The 21014-nt window shown below is 33.4% G+C and overlaps 4 protein-coding genes across 9 annotated transcripts; 3 read left to right on the forward strand and 1 right to left on the reverse strand.

The window, feature by feature from the left end:
• The first annotated feature begins 289 nt into the window (after positions 1–289).
• Positions 290–1021, forward strand: LOC110822306 (allyl alcohol dehydrogenase-like protein). Its single transcript, XM_022052390.2, has one exon. The coding sequence runs from the start codon at positions 361–363 to the stop codon at positions 634–636; it is 276 nt and encodes a 91-aa protein (XP_021908082.1). The 5' UTR covers positions 290–360; the 3' UTR covers positions 637–1021.
• Positions 1022–2367: 1346 nt separating this feature from the next.
• Positions 2368–5159, reverse strand: LOC110822518 (Vacuolar protein sorting 55 (VPS55) family protein). Of its 3 annotated transcripts, none has more exons than XM_022052652.2 (5): positions 4989–5159; positions 3799–3975; positions 3636–3675; positions 3035–3119; positions 2368–2923 (listed from the first exon to the last, which is right to left on the reverse strand). In XM_022052652.2, exons 2-5 carry the CDS (start codon positions 3898–3900, stop codon positions 2728–2730), a joined length of 423 nt encoding a protein of 140 aa, XP_021908344.1. In that variant the 5' UTR covers positions 3901–3975; positions 4989–5159; the 3' UTR covers positions 2368–2727. The 3 variants fall into 3 exon arrangements, with proteins under 3 accessions (XP_021908344.1, XP_021908343.1, XP_021908342.1); XM_022052651.2 differs by having other exon boundaries at positions 3799–3914; positions 4989–5157; XM_022052650.2 differs by having other exon boundaries at positions 3799–4000; positions 4989–5157.
• A 525-nt stretch (positions 5160–5684) lies between these two features.
• Positions 5685–11567, forward strand: LOC110822459 (Man1-Src1p-carboxy-terminal domain protein). 4 transcript variants are annotated; one of them, XM_022052587.2, is made up of 10 exons: positions 5685–6026; positions 7475–7602; positions 7745–7807; positions 7940–8085; positions 8244–8358; positions 8445–8525; positions 9281–9418; positions 10266–10353; positions 10660–10770; positions 11036–11567. In XM_022052587.2, the coding sequence occupies exons 1-10, from the start codon at positions 5774–5776 to the stop codon at positions 11122–11124; spliced, it is 1212 nt and encodes a 403-aa protein (XP_021908279.2). In that variant the 5' UTR covers positions 5685–5773; the 3' UTR covers positions 11125–11567. The 4 variants fall into 4 exon arrangements, with proteins under 4 accessions (XP_021908279.2, XP_021908278.2, XP_021908280.1 ...); XM_022052586.2 differs by having other exon boundaries at positions 5686–6026; positions 7736–7807; positions 11036–11461; XM_022052588.2 differs by having other exon boundaries at positions 5687–6026; positions 7736–7807; positions 10873–11461.
• Positions 11568–12949: 1382 nt separating this feature from the next.
• On the forward strand, positions 12950–19220 carry LOC110822215 (putative methyltransferase PMT14). Its single transcript, XM_022052256.2, has 7 exons — positions 12950–13112; positions 14383–15052; positions 15554–15764; positions 16978–17260; positions 17833–18219; positions 18534–18611; positions 18765–19220. The coding sequence occupies exons 2-7, from the start codon at positions 14414–14416 to the stop codon at positions 19000–19002; spliced, it is 1836 nt and encodes a 611-aa protein (XP_021907948.1). The 5' UTR covers positions 12950–13112; positions 14383–14413; the 3' UTR covers positions 19003–19220.
• Positions 19221–21014: the final 1794 nt, after the last annotated feature.

Genomic DNA, 21014 nt, shown 5'->3' on the forward strand with positions numbered 1-21014 from the left:
ATTAAAAAAAAATATATACAAACTATTTAGTTTTCTAATTCTTTTGTTTATTTTTAATTTAAATTATTTATTTTTTAGTTCTTTAGAATTATGTTTTTATTTTCAAATATTATGTATATTATATTTTAACGTCACGTCTATTTTAATAATATACTGAATTATGATAATTTGAGTTTCTGATATTTTAACCCCCAGGAAAATTGAATTTCCAATTCTAATAATTCAAACAAGGAGGGCATTCATGTAATTTCAAGAAAAAATCATCCCCAACTGTGAAGATAAAACCCAAATTTCTCATCTGACAAACCCTAAACTGCCTCGCTCAAGCTCCCGTTACAATCCCCTGCCCGTCTCCCAACCATGGGTCTTCTTTCCTGGTTCAAAGGAAAACCCCAACAAACTCAACCAAACAAGCAAAACCCAAAACAGGAAACACCAGCACCGGGCATGAACGGAGCCGTGGAGGTGCCCCGACCCGACAGCGTCACGGTTTTCGAGTTCGGCTCGGTGGCTAGCACCGCGGACAAGGTCACTCTCGCTGGCTACTGCCCCGTATCGGACGACCTGGAACCCTGCCGCTGGGAGATCCTTCCTGCAAATAGCTCTGATGCGCCACAGTTTCGGGTGGTCTTTTGAGCAGTTAAAAAGAAATTGCTTGTACGAAATTTTAGGAAATTGAAAAGCCCTACTACTAGTTGTATGTACGTTTAATTCAAAACTAATTCTTGCCCTGAATGGAAATGGAAAACAATCCTGTTTAAAAATTTAGCTGCTTTCTATTAATTTTCACTTCAAAAATAATTGGCAGCTTAGGCAGGAGAACAATTTGCTGGTCTCCTTGTGTATTTATTGTTGTTCATCTAGGTTTTTGAGTGATGGGTTTGGTACAACTAGTGGTATTTATGCGGATTATTTGGGTTAAAAGTGGGTTTGTTGCAATGAGTTTTGTGTAAAGATGACGTTGTTGCTATCCCTGCTTTGAAAATAATAAGCAACTGAGCTTTTGTTTGTTCTACAGAAAGATTTTGCCAGCTTTGTATTTCTTTTTCTGTAATGCGTTCTTTAGCTTCTATAGTTTGATTTAATCTCTTATTGCCTTGTGTTAGATATTGAATGCTGTTGAAAATAATAAGCAACCGACCCATGTGGGGTTCTGTAGCTTCTATGGTTTGATTAGTCGCTTATTGCTCTGTGTTAGATATTAGAAGCTGTTCTTTTGTTGAATTTTAGTTGTTGAGCTCGTGCTAGCTAATATGGTTTTTATTCCCTTGAAGGGTTCTTAGCTATGGGATTTGATCTCTTGTTGGACCTAACCTGGGTGTTGGCCTGGCTGGTTTACAAGTGACATTCCCGCAAACACCTTTTTTAGATGGCAGTGAATTATAAGATTTTAATGAATGGTATTTCACATGTATAAAAAAATTATATTTATAGCAGACAGTGTATTATCAAATTATTTTTTTTCTCTTTATATTTTTATAAAATATATTTAATTTAATTTTTATTTTTATAAATTATTATTAAATATAAAATTTTAATTTAATTATGTATAATAATTATTTATTTAAATATAGAGTACTTTTATTGATAAATAAATTTTTTTTTTATTACATATTTTTTATATATTATTTATTATTACATGTAATAAATATAAGTAAATTAGTAATTTGATTGAAAATATAATCATATTATCTTATCATTCAAATAAAAATATGTCATTAATATACAATTATTCAAATATAAATTTTTTTTTTTATCATTCTCATCTTATATCATTGTTATTCAATTACTGTTATTATCATATATTAATTAATTATCATTTAAATAAAAATATGTCATTAATATATAATAATCTAAATATAAATTTTTTTTGTTATTTTCGTCTTATATTATTGTTATCCAATCACTGTTATTATCATACATTAATTAACAATTACTAAAATTTATTTAAACTAAGTGTAAGTACTTCTTGTTAGTGTATCTGAGATATTTGTCAAGAGCTAAAGAGCCTCGTTATGCTGTGCATAGAGTGTGATTGCATGTTGTTCCTGGGTAATGAATGTCAACAATGAGAGGATGCGGCTGGAGTTGGCTGATGAAACACTTGATATCTCGAGGAAATGTGAAGCTCAAGTATAGCTCTTTCTTGAGGTTGAGAGTAAATTGGCCTACGAGCTCAATTTTAATTGTAAAATTAAATTTTATAAACAAGTTGAAGATGAATGAACGTTTCTCTTAATGATTATGTTTAATGGAATCATGTTAATAGAGCAGGAAACACAATATTTCAAGACTGGTTCAACATTGCTTGCTGAACATAAAAGTTTATGTAATTCAAACATATAAAAGTTTATGTAATTTCACATATAAAAATAATTTGCCAAAAGGACAAAATATAAATAGAATAAGGGTTTATCCAAATGGAACCTTAGGCGGTTTACAATTCTCTACAAGAAACATTTATCCCCAATCACACATAATAACACCCTCTTGAATAAAAAGCCTCATTTTTTCAATAGAAGATGTCTAGGAGCATCACAGAGGCATCAATGCACTCATGATATGGACAAAATATCACTCACTCGGCAGCAGAAATGAATAAATTTACTCTACAATACACACGTGTGCATACAAAGTGAGGCTCAGAAAATCAAGAATGTGAAAGCCTCAAGTAATGCACTAATATCCAGTCTGTTACATCAATCACGCCAGGCCCTTAGCCTGATCTCAGAGGATACTGTAATAAGAATCTTCATCTCCCATTCCAACGTAACACATTATGGCCAGCACAAACACAAAAAAAGAGGATAAGTCCATTGCTAGTGCTCCCCATCCGATAACTCCAGCGTGCTTTAAAATTACCGGTATGGCAACGCTCCCAACTGCTGAAGCTCCCGTCAAGAACTTGGTTATGTTGACCCAGCTATTAGCCATTTATTAAGAAGCAATAACACAAGAGTATTTCAGTTCCCAATCTTAGAACAAAACCATCAAATTTCACTGCCAAATAAGTTCAACAAGGAAATGTTCTGACCTATTCCCAGAATCAGAAATCAGAGCAGAAGTACCAGATCCGGTAAAGAATAATAAGGGCATTGGAAGAAGCACATATGTTATTACTGCAAATGACAATAAGCCATCATTGAAACCATTCATGAAATAAGCATATCATCACCATTATATATAGAGGGCTCTCACTTGCTTTCACTATCAACTGACTTAAGTTACGAATGAACTAGTAGAGGGATTCAAGGAAATAGGATAATCTGCTCTTTGTGATGACATGAGATTATTAAGCCATCAAAACACTTTCAATGAACATAAGCAAGTATAGATTAAAAGTCCCATTTAAAGTCCAAAACAGGCAAAAAGATATGCTTAATTCCAGAAATGAACATAAGCAAGTATGGATTAATAAATATTTATTAATAGCAAGAAGAACTCATCATCTGTTTTCACATCAGTTAATTCTTGAAATTTAGCCACCACTAATTGGCAGAAGTATTCTCTAAAAAGTAAAAAGAAAATAATCAACAAAAGTATTTTTGAGTTTCAGAGTTATATGAAACACTGAAAGATCCATTGACAAGAACTTAATGGCAGTGTATAGAAGTAAAAAGTTTAGATTCACCTACAAGTTAGCATTGGCCACCAATTATTGTACAAAGCACAGGCCTGGCATATAACAAAGAAAGAATGAGAAAAAGAGCAAAACTGGCTCATCAGAAGAATTGCAGATTTTTTTTTTTTTTTAAAAAAAAGAAATTCAAAGGTGATTAACAGGAAAGTACTAGTTACCAGAACTTGCAGTACAATCCCTCCAGAGACCAAAATTGCCAGAGAGGCAAGTTTTCCAGTTTGCAAGCAGAAACGCATATGACCAGGTAAGTCTGCCATCATCCAAGTTGTCTCACCTCATTGAGAGAAACAACTGAATAAAAATGATGCCAGAAAATATGCAAATGACAGGTCTTCCTAGAAAGTGAAAGAACCAAAAAAGCTGTCAAGGCAAATGGGGAGAATGCATCATAATCATGACCACAATGAAAAGTTCCTATGAAGTGGAATGCATTCGGTGACACAATCAAATTTCATGTTTCTGGTTCTAAAGTAGGTAAAAGAATTGAATGCATTCAGTGAAACAACCAGCTGTAGTTTAATACAAAGGACATATTGTAACCGTCATAAATCATCAATGCATTTCTTTCGTTTATATGAATTAGATCATCCAAAATCATAAAACATACTTTTTCTGCCACCTTCACCTTGTTACCAGAAGTTATCATCATCAAATTAAAGTCACTCTAATCTTGCAATGTCATTCATGGGTCACAATTAGATCCCTAGTTCCATGCTTTAAAAAAATATTCAACCAAAAACTTCTACCATATTGCTAAATTGATCAACTAACGTATTTTAAAAGGGAAATACTAGAACCATGCATCACTACCAAATTAAGTATCCTCTATATACTAGTCAAAATAGTAACTTGATGAGCTTGTGGTCATCCTGACCAATTACAGATATCAGATCACCTCCCAAGTCCCTGCCTCAAAAGCTTTCATTTGTAAAAGCAACGAAAATCATCACCTTTCCTAGACGTTTGTGCATATATAAGACGTAAATAAATTATGTGGATTCAACAAACAGGTTTTTGCAGAACATTTTAATAAGATCAATTTAGATTGAAAAAAATTTTAAACTTTAACAACAATCCAGGGAAGAGATCATTCTCCCTTCCAAATCGATTCACTTTAATCTCGAACTAATCCCTAGCTAAATTGTAGCATAATCCAAGATACTTCCTCACAAGTCAAGATTCAAGAGATATTATCTTACTAAAGATTTCAAACCCTATTCGTTGTTTTTCCAGCGAAAACATAATTAGGAACCATAAATAAACAACTAAATCTCAAAGGATGACATAATTCAAGGGAAATTCGTGAAGACCGAAGATAATTCAAAGGAGATTTCAATGGATTAGTTACCAGAGAAAAAGCTCGATAGGGTTCCAGGAACCGACGATGATTTTCAGGGTAGTATCTGTTGGGCTCTAAACTGCGGCCATTGAATTTTGCCAGAGAGCTTCTGCAAGCTGTTAAACTACCCTTCCATGCGTTTATGGAATTTCCTCTTTACTATTTTTTTTTTTTTAACTTCAACAAAGTTTATGTTTGAAAATATTTTAAATAACTTTTTTTTTTTCTGTTCAATTAAAAAAACGTTTTATTTCTCTCTCTATATATAATACATACATGTTTAACATTAAACTTTTAAATATAAAATAATTAAAAATAATTTTATTTATTTATAATCAAATTTTAATTTAAATAAATTATAAATTACAAATATTAAATATTATTTCATGTTAATAAAATAAATTCTAAATAGTAATTAAATATAAATTTAGATTTAGTCTTGATAGGAGTAAAATTCACGACAATTTAATAAAATATACAAATAAAAATTTAATGAAATTAACACTAATATAAATTATTATTTATATTTATAATTATTCTATATTGATTAAATACATTTTATCAATTTTTTTTTTAAGAAAAAGAAGATAACACTTAGAAATAATCACACACCCGGGTTTGAGCCGGTCTGGGCCGGTTTGGGCCGGCCATTAGCTCGGTACTGTGTGCTCTCTTGCATCAACTCTTCTAAAGGGAACTGAAAATGGGAGGAAAATGAATTTAATACTGAAGCGATCCGTCAGTAACTTCTCTCAGCATTCACGCATTCTCCCGTACAATTCCGGACCAGATCAATGGATCCGAGACCCAGGAAACGGCCGAAAGCTTCCCCAAACCGGCCCAGTCCCTCCTCCTCTTCTTTTCCGAGCTCAATTATGGAACCACCCGCTAGCTTGTTTCCTTCCAAGGGGGAGTTGTTGAGACTGATACCTGTGCTGGCTATCGCATACTCGGTCGCTTTCGCCTGCCATTTCGTGCTCAACTTCATTAACACCAGCCCGAAACCTTTCTGCAATAGCAACGTGGACTACGTTGATTCTGTCTCCGGTAAATTCACGTTCCATTTTAGTTCATTTTATCTTTTATTTTTGTTGGATTTTTCGCCTGCAAGAACAAAATCTTCGACAAGGAAAGAGAAGAAACGAGATTATGGATGCTTCTTAATTTGCTGTTTATCGAGCTAATTATGTGGCTTTTAAAGCTTTTTATTTTTGTTTGTTTGCTTGTTTACTAGTTGCTTGTTGGATTTTTATTTTAAACCTTATAGTTGGTTATGAAGAGATAACATTTTCTATCTATGGTTTTATTTTTATATGATCTCAGCTTGCATTTTCATGACATTCTTTGTAGACTAAACCTGTGTGCATTTGGTGAAGGAATGTTGGCTGTGTTTTCGAATCCAATGTGAATGGTTGAATTTGTCTTTGGAGTTGTAGCAAAAGCTAATTCTTTCTGTAGAATGTGTTTTTTTCCATTTGTTCAGTTGATGAGCAATTTAGCATTGTGATTGATCTTGGTTTAAGAAATCATGTGACTTATTAGGAGGTTGGGATTAATCTCTCCATCCAGAAATTGGGATTAGATCAAGGTATCACACCTAGCAGTTGTTAGGTATCATATAAAAGAAGTTTATATTAGGGTTTGACCGGTAGAAAATGATTGGAGAAGTAAATAGACATCATACCTATGATCTTTTAAACATCCAAGCTAAGGTGGTCCGTTAACCATTTGGCCGTTATTGCCTTGTCGAAGTCACCGAGATTCTAATGCCTAGGTCCTCTTCCCTCCTCTTAGGTCCCATAATATTGCTCATTCCTTTTTCCTGCTTGAGAGTCTTGTCACGGAAGATACGCTCGCCCTCCTCGGGAACTGCAAAATGTGTATTGTAGTGACCCAACTAAACAAACTGTCAACATACTACTTCCTGGAAAACTATTTCTAACAATACCTGAACCCTGAACTTAGCCAAATTTATTCTAGGTCTATGTTCAGTCATTTGCCTGCACTTCCATGTTTCAGTTGGCTAGTTTTGTACCGAAGATTTTGCAGAAGGCTCCTTTGTGAACTTGAAAGTAGGAAAAAAGAAAGCAGGCCGAAGAACATAGATTATGTAAATTATTACAAGGTTGTCTGTCTGTGGTCCAAAGTGATTTTAGTCTACTAGCTGGATTCAAGCAAAATGGTCACCAATTTTATGTCGATCTATTGTTTTGTTTCATCTTATCAGAGTCCTGAATACTATTTGTGTGTGTGTGTGTTTTTTGTTCTGCTTTATTTTATATATTTACTGGTTTTGCCCTTCTATTTTTTTTTTCTATATAAGTGTTCAATCTTTAACTTGATAGCTTGCAACCAATGGATCGGTATTCTAAATGACTTATATTATTAAGAAAAAGAAATCATGTTTTATGAATGATCCAGTTCATGAAATATAACTACCTGTCTGTTTCTCATTACCTGCAACCGTCACAATTAATCTGTGCTCAGCATTACAGATTTTTGTCAGCCTTGTCCAAGTAATGGAGAGTGTTATGAAGGCAAGCTGATATGTGCTCATGGATATAGAAAGCTTGGGAGCTTGTGTGTAGAAGATGGAGATATTAATGAAACAGCTAAGCAACTTGTGTGTTCTTATATTTAGCTCAATCTGACATATTGAATTTTTGTGAGACTGAAATGCGTGATTTTCTTCCTTGTCAGCTTGATTACATTTTTGTAATTTTCCATTTATATATGATAACATGATGCAACTACAGTCCAAGCAGATTGAAGTTCGTCTATGTTCAGCTTATGCTCAAGTTTTGTGCACTGGGATTGGGTCAATTTGGGTATGTTACTTTTTGGAAACTAACTTTGTGAGAGTTATTTCAAGATGATTTCTAAGTGTATATGCTGCCGACTGATCCTTCAGGATCATATGGGGCCAACTTTCTAATCCAAATTTTTACACCGGTCTTCAGATTCTAGAGGATGCTATATGGAAGGATTTAGATTGGTCTGACTTGAAGGTAAACACTGAACCAGACAGTGCTATCTACCAACATGTGAGAAACAGAACAGTGGAGAATGTTAGTAAATTTCTGGAGATGAGAACTAATTCTAACGGGTATGGCATTTTACCCCAAGCCTAATGTTCAAATTTGTCAAAGTTTCCAGCAAGTCCGCTGGTTGTATGTGAATTTAAGTAGTATAATTTGTGCAGTACAAAAAATTTTCTTGTCTTTTTTCTTTTTCTGATAAGATTGTTTTCTTATCTTTCTAAAGGACCAAAGAGCTGAAGTGCCCAGATTTGCTAGTAGAACATTACAAGCCCCTTGCTTGTTGTATCCGTCAGTGGATCTCCAAGCATGTTTTCATTATTTTTCCTGTTTGCACATTGGTACTCTATTCTAAGAAGCAGCCTTTGACTGATTTTAGTTTTAGTATCAACATCTTGAAGCTTGTTGACAATGTTGAGATCTACAGCTTGTGGGCTGTACATTGGTACTCCAGAGGGTTTCTCGTAGACGATATTTGTCAACTAGAGTTGAAGAGCTTTACCACCAGGTATACAAGAGGCATTTTGTTCCTTGTGCACATAATTAGTCTCTTTCTCTACGTGTCATTAGAATCAAAGTTACTTTTAACTTCTACTTGATTTTTAGATAATCATTTTCTTTTGGTGTTTAATCTTTTATTTATATTATAACTTGAAAAATTACTTTCTTTTGTTTAAGAATAAGAACATGTCATTCACAAGGCAACAAGAGGATACTGCCCTCGCATAAAGGAATTTGCAAGAGAGGATGAGTCAAAAACATTTAAAAAGTCCTTTTAAATCATATGACATAGAGTATGGCCTTTGAAACAGAATACACAAGGTTTTGAACTAGTGATCTCTAATCTTTTCAAAAGGTGAGCAAATGCCTGAAAGGTGTGGAGAATGAAGTATGAATTTTATTGGATAATAGGACCCTATATATACAGATGTCCTATTACATCTAGAATACTAGAAAATATTAAATAAGATCTTAGCTAAATAAGAAATAATAAACCTGTACTAATACAAAGGATATGCTGAATAGTTCCTAAACAAAGTACATATCCTTAATCATGCATAAAAGATTATAACTACATCAATATCATTAATATTGAAATAATCCCAATCTAGTATCTTCCTGTTCTATTCACTCAAATACTGGAATTGCTAACTGCTTTTGATTTTCATTTATTTGCATGTAGGTAAACAAATTACTTTTTATCATTGTTGATAAGTTATTGAAAATGAAAATGCGCAAATCGATTTGCTACCAACTTGACAGGTATGCGACACACTTGAGGAGAATGCTTTGACATCAAAAAGTAGAGGTGGTGAATTTGAACCCTGGGTTGTTGCATCGCGGTTACGGGATCATCTTCTTTTGCCCAGAGAAAGGAAGGATGTGGAGTTATGGAAAAAGGTTTTTTTTTTTGTTTTTTGTTTTTTTTTGCCTTCTTGATGAGCCATTTACTTCAAATAAACCGTAACTAACTTTTGATATCTATTTTGATATTTCCACCCTGTAAATTAGTGCATGCTTCATTTTTTAGTGTGGATCTAATCATGCTGCAGTCAATCTCATGTGGGATGACATAGTAAAATTCATTCATTATGACTTGTTGCAATGGCCATCATCATTGACATCCATGTTGCAGGCTAATATATTTTAGATACTTAGATTTGTTCTATCTGTATTTATGGCTTCTTATAATTGCAAATCAAGTAGTTAACCTCCATTTTGCCTCTGAATGGTTAGTGTCTTATATGCAAGTTTTAAGTTAGCTTGTATTTCTTTTTTTTTTTTCTGAGGGAAACTAATTCTTGCTAACCCGTAATTGATCCAGTTGGGTTATATACTTTTGGTATCTACTTTTTTCTTGCCACCTTGAGGCCTTAACCTATGTGTATGTTGGCCTTCTTCACTTGTTCTCTGGATGTTATCAACTTGCACCATTCTTCTGTATTTGTGCATCTCTTCCTTGTAGATTATCTGAGATTTCTATTTATTTTTTATTTTTGTTTTATAACTTTTTTCCCTACCTAATTAGAAGGCCTGACAAAGAATGTTCAGAAGGATCTGGATTTTGGTGTTTACAACAGCGCTTTTCATTCTAAAAAAAAAGTTTTGTGCTTACAATAGCATCAACTGTTTTTCTTTTCTCTTTTGACTCCCTCTTTTGTTTGCTATATTCCTTTTTTATATTCATTTAGCTTGTCCTCTAGTTAAAGCTATGTACATGATAAATTTCTGTTTTATGCTTCTTTAGGTTGAAGATTTGGTACAGGAAGACTCCCGAGTAGATCGTCATCCAAAGATTGTCAAGGGAGAATCAAAGGTGGTATGGGAATGGCAAGGTACATGAGGTGGCTGGTTGTTTTCACTTAATAAATCTACTGCCTGGTGGTTTTCCATTATTGTCATCATGAAGTTACAGATTAACATGTGAAATAAAAAGGTTTATGAAAATCCTTAAATCTGAGTTATACTTGTGATAATTGTCCATTCTGTTGAGAACTAACTGACTGTCAAATTGGCCACATAAATGATTCCATGTTTAGACATCTTCTTCTTCCAGTTTCTTATTCTCTCTGTAGAAGTGGTATAATCGACTTTCCTCTTCTTGTTTCAATTCTAATGTAAGTTTTTTCTTCTTTCTCTAGTTGAAGGATGTTTGAGTTCTTCCAGGTTAAAGAAAAAGAGAGAAAGTAAATTGAAGTCCAGTGAAGGCATGGACTTGAATTCGGAAGAAAAAAAATGCACAGTGATGGCTTGTGAGCTACAGATCTATCTTATCTTTGTTTATCATCCTTTGATATTTTGACTCATTGAAAAAATCTCTGCTTTCTGTGATCTTCTTCAGTTGCATCTTGCAGGTGGCAGTCCTAATATTGCTGAACTGATTTGTCGATTGTTGGTGTTTTTGCAGAGCCTAACAAACAGATGTTGATATGAGAATGTTTCTGAGTGATCAGTACAATCCTTTCTCAATCCCATGTCCCCATGCAAATTCTTAGTTCTTACCATTTCCATGTGCAGTGATTACGAGGGTATCCGATAAATGCAAGGCATGCAAGGAGACAGACAATCTGACTTCTTCACTGAAGCTGAAAAATGGAGAGTTTTAGAGATGACCGAAGTCGTCATGGAGACATCCTATGCATGAAACCTGTGGACGACATGAAAACATTTTCTGATTGGAGTACCTAACCAACTTGGAAGTAAAACGTTTTAGAAGTAAGAAATGGTGCACAGCTTTTCTTAACCCGGATTAATGCAGCTTCGTGGCGTGATTATCAGTAAATCTCGTTCTCTCACCCAAAACAAAAAAGGTAGGTACAGGAATTCTGGACTCTTTCTGCGAGAATTTGGAGCAATTCTTAGTTATGCTTTTGTGATGTCTACCAAATCCTAAACAGGTATTAGGATATCTGTGTTGCATAATAGATATGGTTGGGTTATAGATGCAGTGTTTAAAATATTTGGCAGTCTGGAATGATACTATCATAAAAAATAATAATTCTAGTCAGTAAAAATTGCGTAAATATAACAAATCCAGATTTCCACACTATTTGCAAGTGACTTCAATTAGTGGTCACCCTGACCTCACCCATGCCATGCACTATCATGTAGTTGTGAATTTATTCTGGCTTGTCTCCACAGAGCTTAAATTTTCTTCTTCTGCTGCTATTATTATCTTCTTGAAGCAACATTTTTTTTTTTCTTCTGCTATTTGAATTTGACATTTATGGGCAGGAGTTATATCTGTGTTGCAGGCAATTTAGCATAAAACCATTAATTTTTCTGCCTATTATCAGTAATTATTTGGTTACCCTTTTTAACGCTTATTTGTTTGTATTTGAAAAAGCTTAAACATGCAGGCGCATCTAACTAGTTTTCCTTTTCTGCTGCTGGTTTTGTGTCTGCTGTTATTTAATTTTATCAATAGACTATATATACTTTTTCAGAAAAAAGAAAATATGTACGACCATCATCCAAACATTCATGGTTTCATATAAAATAAGAAATCATTAAATCATATGTTATTAAATCATCACAAAGAACTTCAAAAAAAAAAAAAATTGTCAATATCAGACTGATACTATAATGTTATTATACGGGTACGAAACTATTCGAGTTTGAGTTATATCGTTTCTTTGTAGATTAATTAAGTGAAAGTTTATTCTAGTTTTATTTATTTACTTGAAAAGTAATTAAATAAAAAGATTGCTTATTTATTTGAATAATTTACATTCTGATTTTTCAATTATTAAATCTTTGATATTTAAAATAATTTTTATACATACTATGAGAAGATATATTTATATTTATATATATATATATATATATATAGGTCGTTGATAAACTTATGAATTGACAATTGGAAGGTGGGAAGCTACAAATTAATAATCAAAATAAATATTATTTATTTATGAACACATCACACAGTCACACAGTCTTTAGTCCTCGCCGACACTCACTACCATTGAGTTTGTAAATTTAAAATAAAATATGTTAATTTATATACGTTAGATTCTCCATAATAAATTGTGGGTAGATCTCTAAATTTAAGTAAAAACACAGATATAACCACGGGTATGTATATACATATATATATATATATATTTACCCACATGCAAGCACAGAATTTTAGTCACATGGTGATGCAACTAAAATTTGCAGTCCGATCTAGAAAGGTGGTAATGGTAATTTGCTACTCACGAGAATGTCCAGTGGATCCTTCGTTTGATGAGTTCGTTTTTTTTTAATAATATTATTTTTGACTACTAATAGATTGTTGTCGGCGGCAACCCTTATTAGTTATTAATTAGGACTAAATTTGTAAATTCATAATTAAATATTATCAGATTGAACAACGACTTACCCTGCTAAACTTAACCAGATATATGCCGAATTTACAGCGAAAGAGATATTTATCCACCCATCATTTCAGTTATTAAAGCTTCAACCTTTATGTTTTAAAAAGCTTGCTCTCTCTCTCTCTCTCTCTCTTCATACTACTCGAGCTGACTCCTCTACTTCGTTTTCCAACACCCTGTACAGATCTGCAGAGATACCCAATCTCAGAGTACTGAAAGAGCTCCTCAATCACCAGGTCATTTCTCATTACTTTCAATTTGTTCCGTCCTTCTTTCTCTTTCTTTTTTTTTTTTTTTTTTGACTTGGTCTGAGTTTTGCTTTTTTATGCTTACTCTCTGTTACCTTGTGATCTGTTTGTCTAATTGGAACTGTTTTAAATTCCCTTTTTATGTCTGTCTACGACTCTACGGTAGATTTAGCTGTTTGTTTCACTTTTGGTTCATGTCATGCCTGTTCTGAGTCTCCTCCCCCTTTTCAAGTAAAAACCAGTTGCTTACTTCTACACCCATTAATCCCTACTTGTGTGTTTTGAAGGCCAAGCTCTCAGATTATTTGTTACCATCTTTTGTCATGAGCAAAAGGGAATTATTTTTTTTTTGCATTCACTTCAGAAATCTTGATCCTAAGTTGTCAAATCTAGTATATCTTTAAATAAATATGTACACATTACAATTCAAGAAAGGATTCGCGAAAGGAAAAGCACTCTTTTCCCCAAGTAAAATGGAAACACTTGGGTGGATTATTAAGAGCAGACTTTTTATTGCCTAATTAATATTGATTATTATAGCAACATATTCGCTCAATTTTGATCCATGCTCTTTTTTCCATCAACGATCTGTGTGTACACAGATCCTTTTTATGCTATATTATGTGTCAATTGTTTCATCTTTTCTCCCGCCTTAACTAATCTCCTTGGGGATCTTATCTTATGCTTCTCTTCTAAAATGGAATCTTTAAACTTAATTATTGACTTTCTGATTAGTTCCCATTATTTGTCTACGATCTATCTGTCATATACTCCGCTAATATCTGGGAGTTCATGTGGCAAGGATCTATACATTTAGTTTTGCAGACTACTTTAACAAAAAAGTTATACTTTAAACCTTATAAGTTATCAGGTGTTCCATCCATGAATCCATATGAATCCTTTATCTTCTCTTTATCTTAGTTCTCACAAATCTTAGTAATCCATTACTGCTCAATGATGGGCCATTTTATTTACTCATAATTAAACTTAGTGAGAAATTATCTAAGTTTTTTCTTCCAATTGGCATCCTAATTAATTTAGGAAACCTATTTATTATGTCTGTTGAGGTTAAGATTAATTCATCCATATCGTTTCACAATATTAATAGAATTTCATCACATTTATTTTCATTGGCGTATATACAGTGTAATAATGGATGCTGAAATTGCTAAAAGATTATGATAAAATTCTCTGGAGATAAATGCTTTACAATAAGTGATAATGAGTTAGTGATTGCTAACTACACTGCATCTTACAGGACACTTCAGGGAGTTTCTCCCAACCATACTATGGGCTCTAAGCATAATTCACCTGGCAACAGAACACGTCCACTATCTATATTCGTGGTGATAGGTTTATGCTGTTTCTTTTACCTACTGGGAGCATGGCAGAAGAGTGGTTTTGGAAAGGGAGATGGTATAGCAATGCAAATAACAAAGCAGACAGACTGTAATGTCTTCACCAATTTGAACTTTGAAACTCATCACAACAACGTAGAGATTGTTGAACCTCCCAAGCAAAATACTGTAGTGTTCAAGCCATGTGATGCTAAATACACTGATTACACTCCTTGTCAAGAACAAGACCGGGCCATGAAATTTCCAAGAGAGGATATGATATATAGAGAAAGACACTGTCCACCTGAGGAGGAAAAATTGCATTGTCTAGTTCCTGCACCAAAAGGATATATGACACCATTTCCATGGCCAAAGGGTCGCGACTATATCCACTACTCTAATGTTCCTTATAAAAGCTTGACAGTAGAAAAGGCTGTACAGAACTGGGTGCAGTTTCAGGGAAATGTGTTCAAATTTCCCGGTGGAGGAACGATGTTCCCTCAAGGTGCAGATGCATATATTGACGAATTAGCTACAGTTATACCGATTGCAGATGGCTCTGTTAGGACTGCACTGGATACCGGTTGTGGAGTATGTTAATTCAAGAATTATTTTACCTTTATCTCATTGGTATTGCTGACATTTCTCTGCAAGCCTGCATCCGTGCTTGTCACGTCTTTATCCTCGATTATTTTTTAAAGCTCGATTCTTTTACTTTACTTTCACCTTCATTCCGTTTGCTATTTTTAAAGCTGTAATTTTTTTTTGGGTGACCCTTGAGAGTCCAATTAGTTAAATCCATTGTGGTTCAGTTTTTATTCACCTATGGTCGTGTGCACATGAGATGTCTTTGTCATCATCATCCTCCTAACTGTTGTTTTATAGTCACCTTATTTGAGATATTTATGGCTTTGGATAACATTTCATATAAGATAGTGAAGCAAGGTATCTCTTTGTGTGCACTGTTTCCCATAAGGAAACATATATGATGAATATTCCTTTAATCAATAGCCAAAAACAACTGATTTTTAGTTGTCTGGCTTCTTTGTTCACTAGGGTTTTATTGGAACTGATACGATAATAATGATGCAGGTCGCAAGCTGGGGTGCATACCTGCTTAAAAGAAATGTGTTGGCTATGTCATTTGCACCACGGGACAATCATGAAGCACAGGTGCAGTTTGCGTTGGAGCGAGGTGTACCTGCTGTCATTGGAGTTCTTGGATCAATACGCCTTCCATACCCATCAAGATCATTTGATATGGCTCAGTGCTCTCGATGTTTAATACCATGGACGTCAAATGGTGAGTGCATAAAATCACATTTTTCTTTTATATTCTCATGCTTTTTGGTAGCAAGATTTGCTTTAACACGAATTTCATGACACTTCCAAGCAATGTTTGAGTAGGGGAGAGGGATGGAAAATTATAGAAATTGTACAGGTTAAATATTTAACCTTAATCGGGAAGGATTTTGGTAACAAAATGGAAGGATTATTTGGGGGAGGATGGGTAGAAAGTATAATGGGAGTTAAATGTTAATCTTTTGATGACTGATTAACCCTGGATAAATTCTTTAAACCCAATTATTTTCCGAACTCTGTTCTCCTTTTGTTAACCTCCTATCCAAACAAGATACAGACTCTGTTTGGTTCTACTTCTTGGGTAAGTTTTTTTTCAATAATATTACTTTTAGAAAATTAATGTTTGGCAATTTATCTCTTACTTGTTTTTTTCTAATTTTCAATAGGAAAAAAAGATCTGAATGCTTTCGCTAAGTAACCAAAATTTTCAATTAACGTATTACATGGTTACTTTCTCAAATCAACAAAATTTTGCTCCAAGGAAAGCAAGTAACAATTATTTAAGAGGTTTAATTACTTATACCTGCAATCTTTCCAAAAGAGTAATATGGAATGTAGAATTATATTTTAATCTAGAAAATAAAAACTTTTCCTTAAACATAATGTAAATTATATTTAATTGTATTCTCATAATATTTTTAAATGTATTGTTAACAAGCACAAACATCTTGTACAGTCTCCAATAGTACTTTACCAAAAACATTTTACCAAACACTACCATTAGTTTTAATGACAACATCTCATTATTACTGGTACTGCTACCCTATTCAAACAACCTGAGCTTAAACATTCTGCTTCATTCCATTTCATTACTTACACCCTGTCCCAATAAAATCTCAAATTCTAGAGGAATCTTTCATATACAATGTTGAAATTACCTATAGTATTTACTCAAGAGGGCGAGGGATGCTACCAAATTGTCAATTTGGCAGTTCCTGCAAGAATGCAGGAGTAAAAATTCCTAGTTACTGCATGTATCTACCACTACCATTGTTGGCATTCTGATACCATGTTACAATTATTTGTTAATTACACATGACTTTAACTTCCTCAAACAAACAAAAGAATTTGAATAATGAGACCTAAATCCTGCTGCAAATTCTTTATACCTGCTGTGTGACGATGGTGTTTTCATCTCTGGATTTCTTATATAGATGGGAAGTATCTAATGGAAGTTGACCGGGTTCTCAGACCTGGTGGATACTGGATATTGTCGGGTCCTCCAATTAATTGGAAAACCTACTACCAAACATGGAAGCGCACCAAGAAGGATCTCCAGGCTGAACAGAATAAAATTGAAGAGCTTGCAGAGCTCTTGTGCTGGGAGAAAAAATATGAAAAGGGAGATATTGCCATATGGAGAAAGAAAATAAATGACAAGTCCTGCAAGAGGAAGTCCTCAGATATGTGCCAAACTGAGGACACTGATGATGTCTGGTGAGTGCTTTCCTGTGATTGATTTAGACTGTATTTCTATTTTTTGCTTATATTCTATTCATTGCCAAGTAGTTCACAAAGTAGTCTTTTAAATAAGATCCTGGTGCTGTGTTCATTAGTTTCTATTTTATTGATACTTATTCTGATGTTCGTGGATTACTTTGTGCGGCTTCCTTAGTAGCATGTATTGGGGGGCTTCCGCCAGGAGTTGATGTCTTAAATTACAATGTATTGATTTGTTACTTTGGTTTAGAATATAGGATGTAGGGACTGGTTGTTAGGAAGTGTAATTCAAGAAAAAATGAAGTAAAATTAAGAAATACTGAATAAAACAGTTTGACCCCTAATATCGTTAGTCATCTTCGAATGTCCATTCCCTGTTATTCTCTGTTTTCTAATATATTGGATGCTAAATAATATAATGGTTCGGTTGAGTATAGAAAGTTTTGTGGTTAAACTATAAGAAGATCATATTTCCATGTTATCAAACAAAGAATGTTCGTATTTTAGTAATTTTTTATTCTTAGTCTTTTAGTATTTCCATCCTAAGTTTTCTTGGTGATGTATCATAGGTACAAAGAAATGGACACGTGCATAACACCTTTCCCTGAGGTAACCAGTCGAAATGAAGTTGCAGGAGGTGAACTAAAGAAGTTTCCAGCAAGGCTTTTTGCAGTCCCTCCTCGGATATCTGGTGGATTGGTTGAAGGTGTCACAACTGAATCCTTCCAAGAGGACAATAAAATTTGGAAAAAGCATGTAAGTGCGTACAAAAGGATCAATAGATTGATTGGCACTACAAGATACCGGAATGTTATGGATATGAATGCCAATCTTGGGGGATTTGCGGCAGCACTTGAATCACCAAAGTCTTGGGTGATGAATGTTGTGCCTACAATTGCAAAGAATACTTTAGGCATTGTTTACGAGAGAGGTCTAATAGGAATCTATCATGATTGGTACGTTCCCTTCTTTCTATTATTTAAAATCTCCTTGTTGCATATCCTTTTTCTTGTGTTGGTGCCATTAATCACAAAATAAGCTAAAAAATTCTAAATTTTTAATCTATAAAGTTCAGATTCTTGCAAGCTTACTATATCTCCCTCTTCAATTAAAAAAGAGTGGTACAATTTGGGAGAAAACTTAAATTTTAAGATTACAAACTTGCTTTTGGCCTTTGTACTGATTCTACTCTATCATAAAGTCAAAAAGACCATACGGGAACCAAGGAAATAAATGAATCCTTATTGATTCAATTTGTTTTATATCACAGGTGTGAAGGTTTCTCTACGTATCCTAGGACCTACGACCTTATCCATGCTAATGGTGTATTTAGCTTGTACCAAAATACGTAAGCCTCTTAACTCGTGCACTGCTATGCTGTTGTCATTGTCTTCTTACATGCTATCATAAATTTATTTTTGGAGTCCTATAGTGCAATAATATAGAGTTTATCACTGTTTTGATCCTTGATGAAAATATTTTCCCGGAATGTATTGTTCAGGTGCAAAATGGAAGACATCCTTCTGGAAATGGACCGCATCCTGCGGCCTGAAGGGTCAGTCATCTTCCGAGATGACGTAGATGTTCTGAACAACGTTAGAAAAATCGCAGCAGGCATGAGATGGGATACCAAAATGGTGGATCACGAGGATGGTCCCCTAGTGTCGGAAAAGATACTGGTTGCTGTCAAGCAGTATTGGGTTGGAAGCGGGGGAAACAGCACGTCTAATGATGAATAAAGTGTTGTTTTACATTGGTTTACAGGTGAAATCTGTTGAAAATGATGATTAAATTGGTATGGCAAGAGAGGAACTGAAGAGTTCTGATCCCTGCAAAGATAGTTGTAAGTGATATAGAGCTCATATATACTTGGGGATGAAAGTAGGGTTATGGCATGTAACATTTTATTCAGAAGCTGCTTAAATAATTAGCAATTAGCAAGGAGCATATATTCTCATGTGTTCTGTTTATTTCACTAAAAATAAAATCAAAGAAGAAAACTGATAATTGATGTTATAAGCTTGAGCTTATAGAATTTACACATATTATTGAATTCAGTGGGTTTTAATGCAAACTACTTAATCCCTTATTCAACAGAAATTGAAAAGAGACACCTTATAATATAAACAAATAATTTTTTATATTTTATATAATATTTCATTACATTGAACAATATATTCATTGTTATTTAGATTGAACATATTATATGTATTAAAAAAAAAAATTAGATATATTCATAGTTGAATTTATAGTCTCAAATATAAAAATATGGTACCCCCATCTAAATCCTGGAGTTGTCAAATTATGATTTAATTAAAAAACAATAATTAAAGTATCCATTTATAGAGAAATTCTTTTTCTAAAAGAAAAAAGGTGTATATACATATATATATATATATATATATATATATAAACACACATATTTGAATTATGTAACTTGCACTAAACACATTTAGTATTGGAAAGTAGTGCAAATCAAGAAAAAGAAAAAGTTAATTGAAGCTTCTTTACGAGACAAGACAAATCAGATTTTTGTTAATAAAAATGTGTTTCATTTATTAAGTGATATATATATATATACACACACACACACACACATTAATTATAATATAATATTTTAATAAAAATATAAAACTTACTTAAATTCATATTTTTTTTATGAAAAAAATAAAAATAACATTCATCTAATTTTTTTTTAAAAAAAAAGTTAGTTGAACAGTTGAAGATTAGTAGTTGATGTTATAAGTTGAAGGTTAGATTATTGACTTAATGTTAAGAAGATTAGGTTGCTTAATTGTGGATTTCTAAGAATTTTAAAAATAATATCTGCAACAAACTGTGGATTTATGAATTAATATCCTTAAAACAATATGTTGATTAAAAAAACATTAATCAATAAATCCACTTTTAGAAAAGGCGTGAAAAAGTAAAAGAAGATACACTCAGAAAAAAATTATTAAATAATATATTTATAATATAATTTTTTAATTAAAATATTTGAAACTATAATTTTTTATTTTTTATTTTTTAAAAAGGAAATAAATGCTGGTAAGGAAAAGAAAAAGTTAATTGAAGCTTTCCTTAGCAGACAAGACAATCCGCCTAACTCCATCCATGACGACACTCTCAACTCAAAACCGTATATATATATATATATATAGATATATAATATCGAATTATATGCATAAGTATTCAGCATCCACTTACTACAAATATATATATATATATATAATTTCCAATACAAACGACGCCATTATTACTACTCCACTTCCTTCAGACAGATATCTGTAACATCTGCAGATTCTACACGTTTTAGGCTATATATAGAGATATATGTATGCACGTATGTATGTTTTTAAGGTATAGGTGAGACCTGCAATTAAGACGATGATGGGAGGAGCAGGAGCTGGCGTAGCTTACGCCATGTGGAAGTTGCATCAGGAGCAAATAAATAGGGAGCAAGAGAATTTGGGAAATGCTACTCGTCGTCCTCGCAAACCAAGCCCTAAGCCTGGCTGTTTCTTCTTCTGGATTTTTCGAATGACTGGTGCCGCTAAGGTTTCCTCCATTGATTCTCATCATCAACAACCGTAGAGAAACATTAACGCTGCGATTGATCCAGATCGTCCACATATCATTTTCGATCTTTGTTTCTGTAGAAGTTGGATTTGTGTTTTCCTCTTCCTTTTTCATTAAAGCTGAATATTTGTAAATACTGCTCCCCCTTTGAAACAGCTCATAGGTCTCTAGT

The sequence above is a fragment of the Carica papaya genome, chromosome 4, assembly GCF_054855325.1.
Source record: "Carica papaya isolate Zhongbai chromosome 4, ASM5485532v1, whole genome shotgun sequence".
Taxonomy (NCBI): domain Eukaryota; kingdom Viridiplantae; phylum Streptophyta; class Magnoliopsida; order Brassicales; family Caricaceae; genus Carica; species Carica papaya.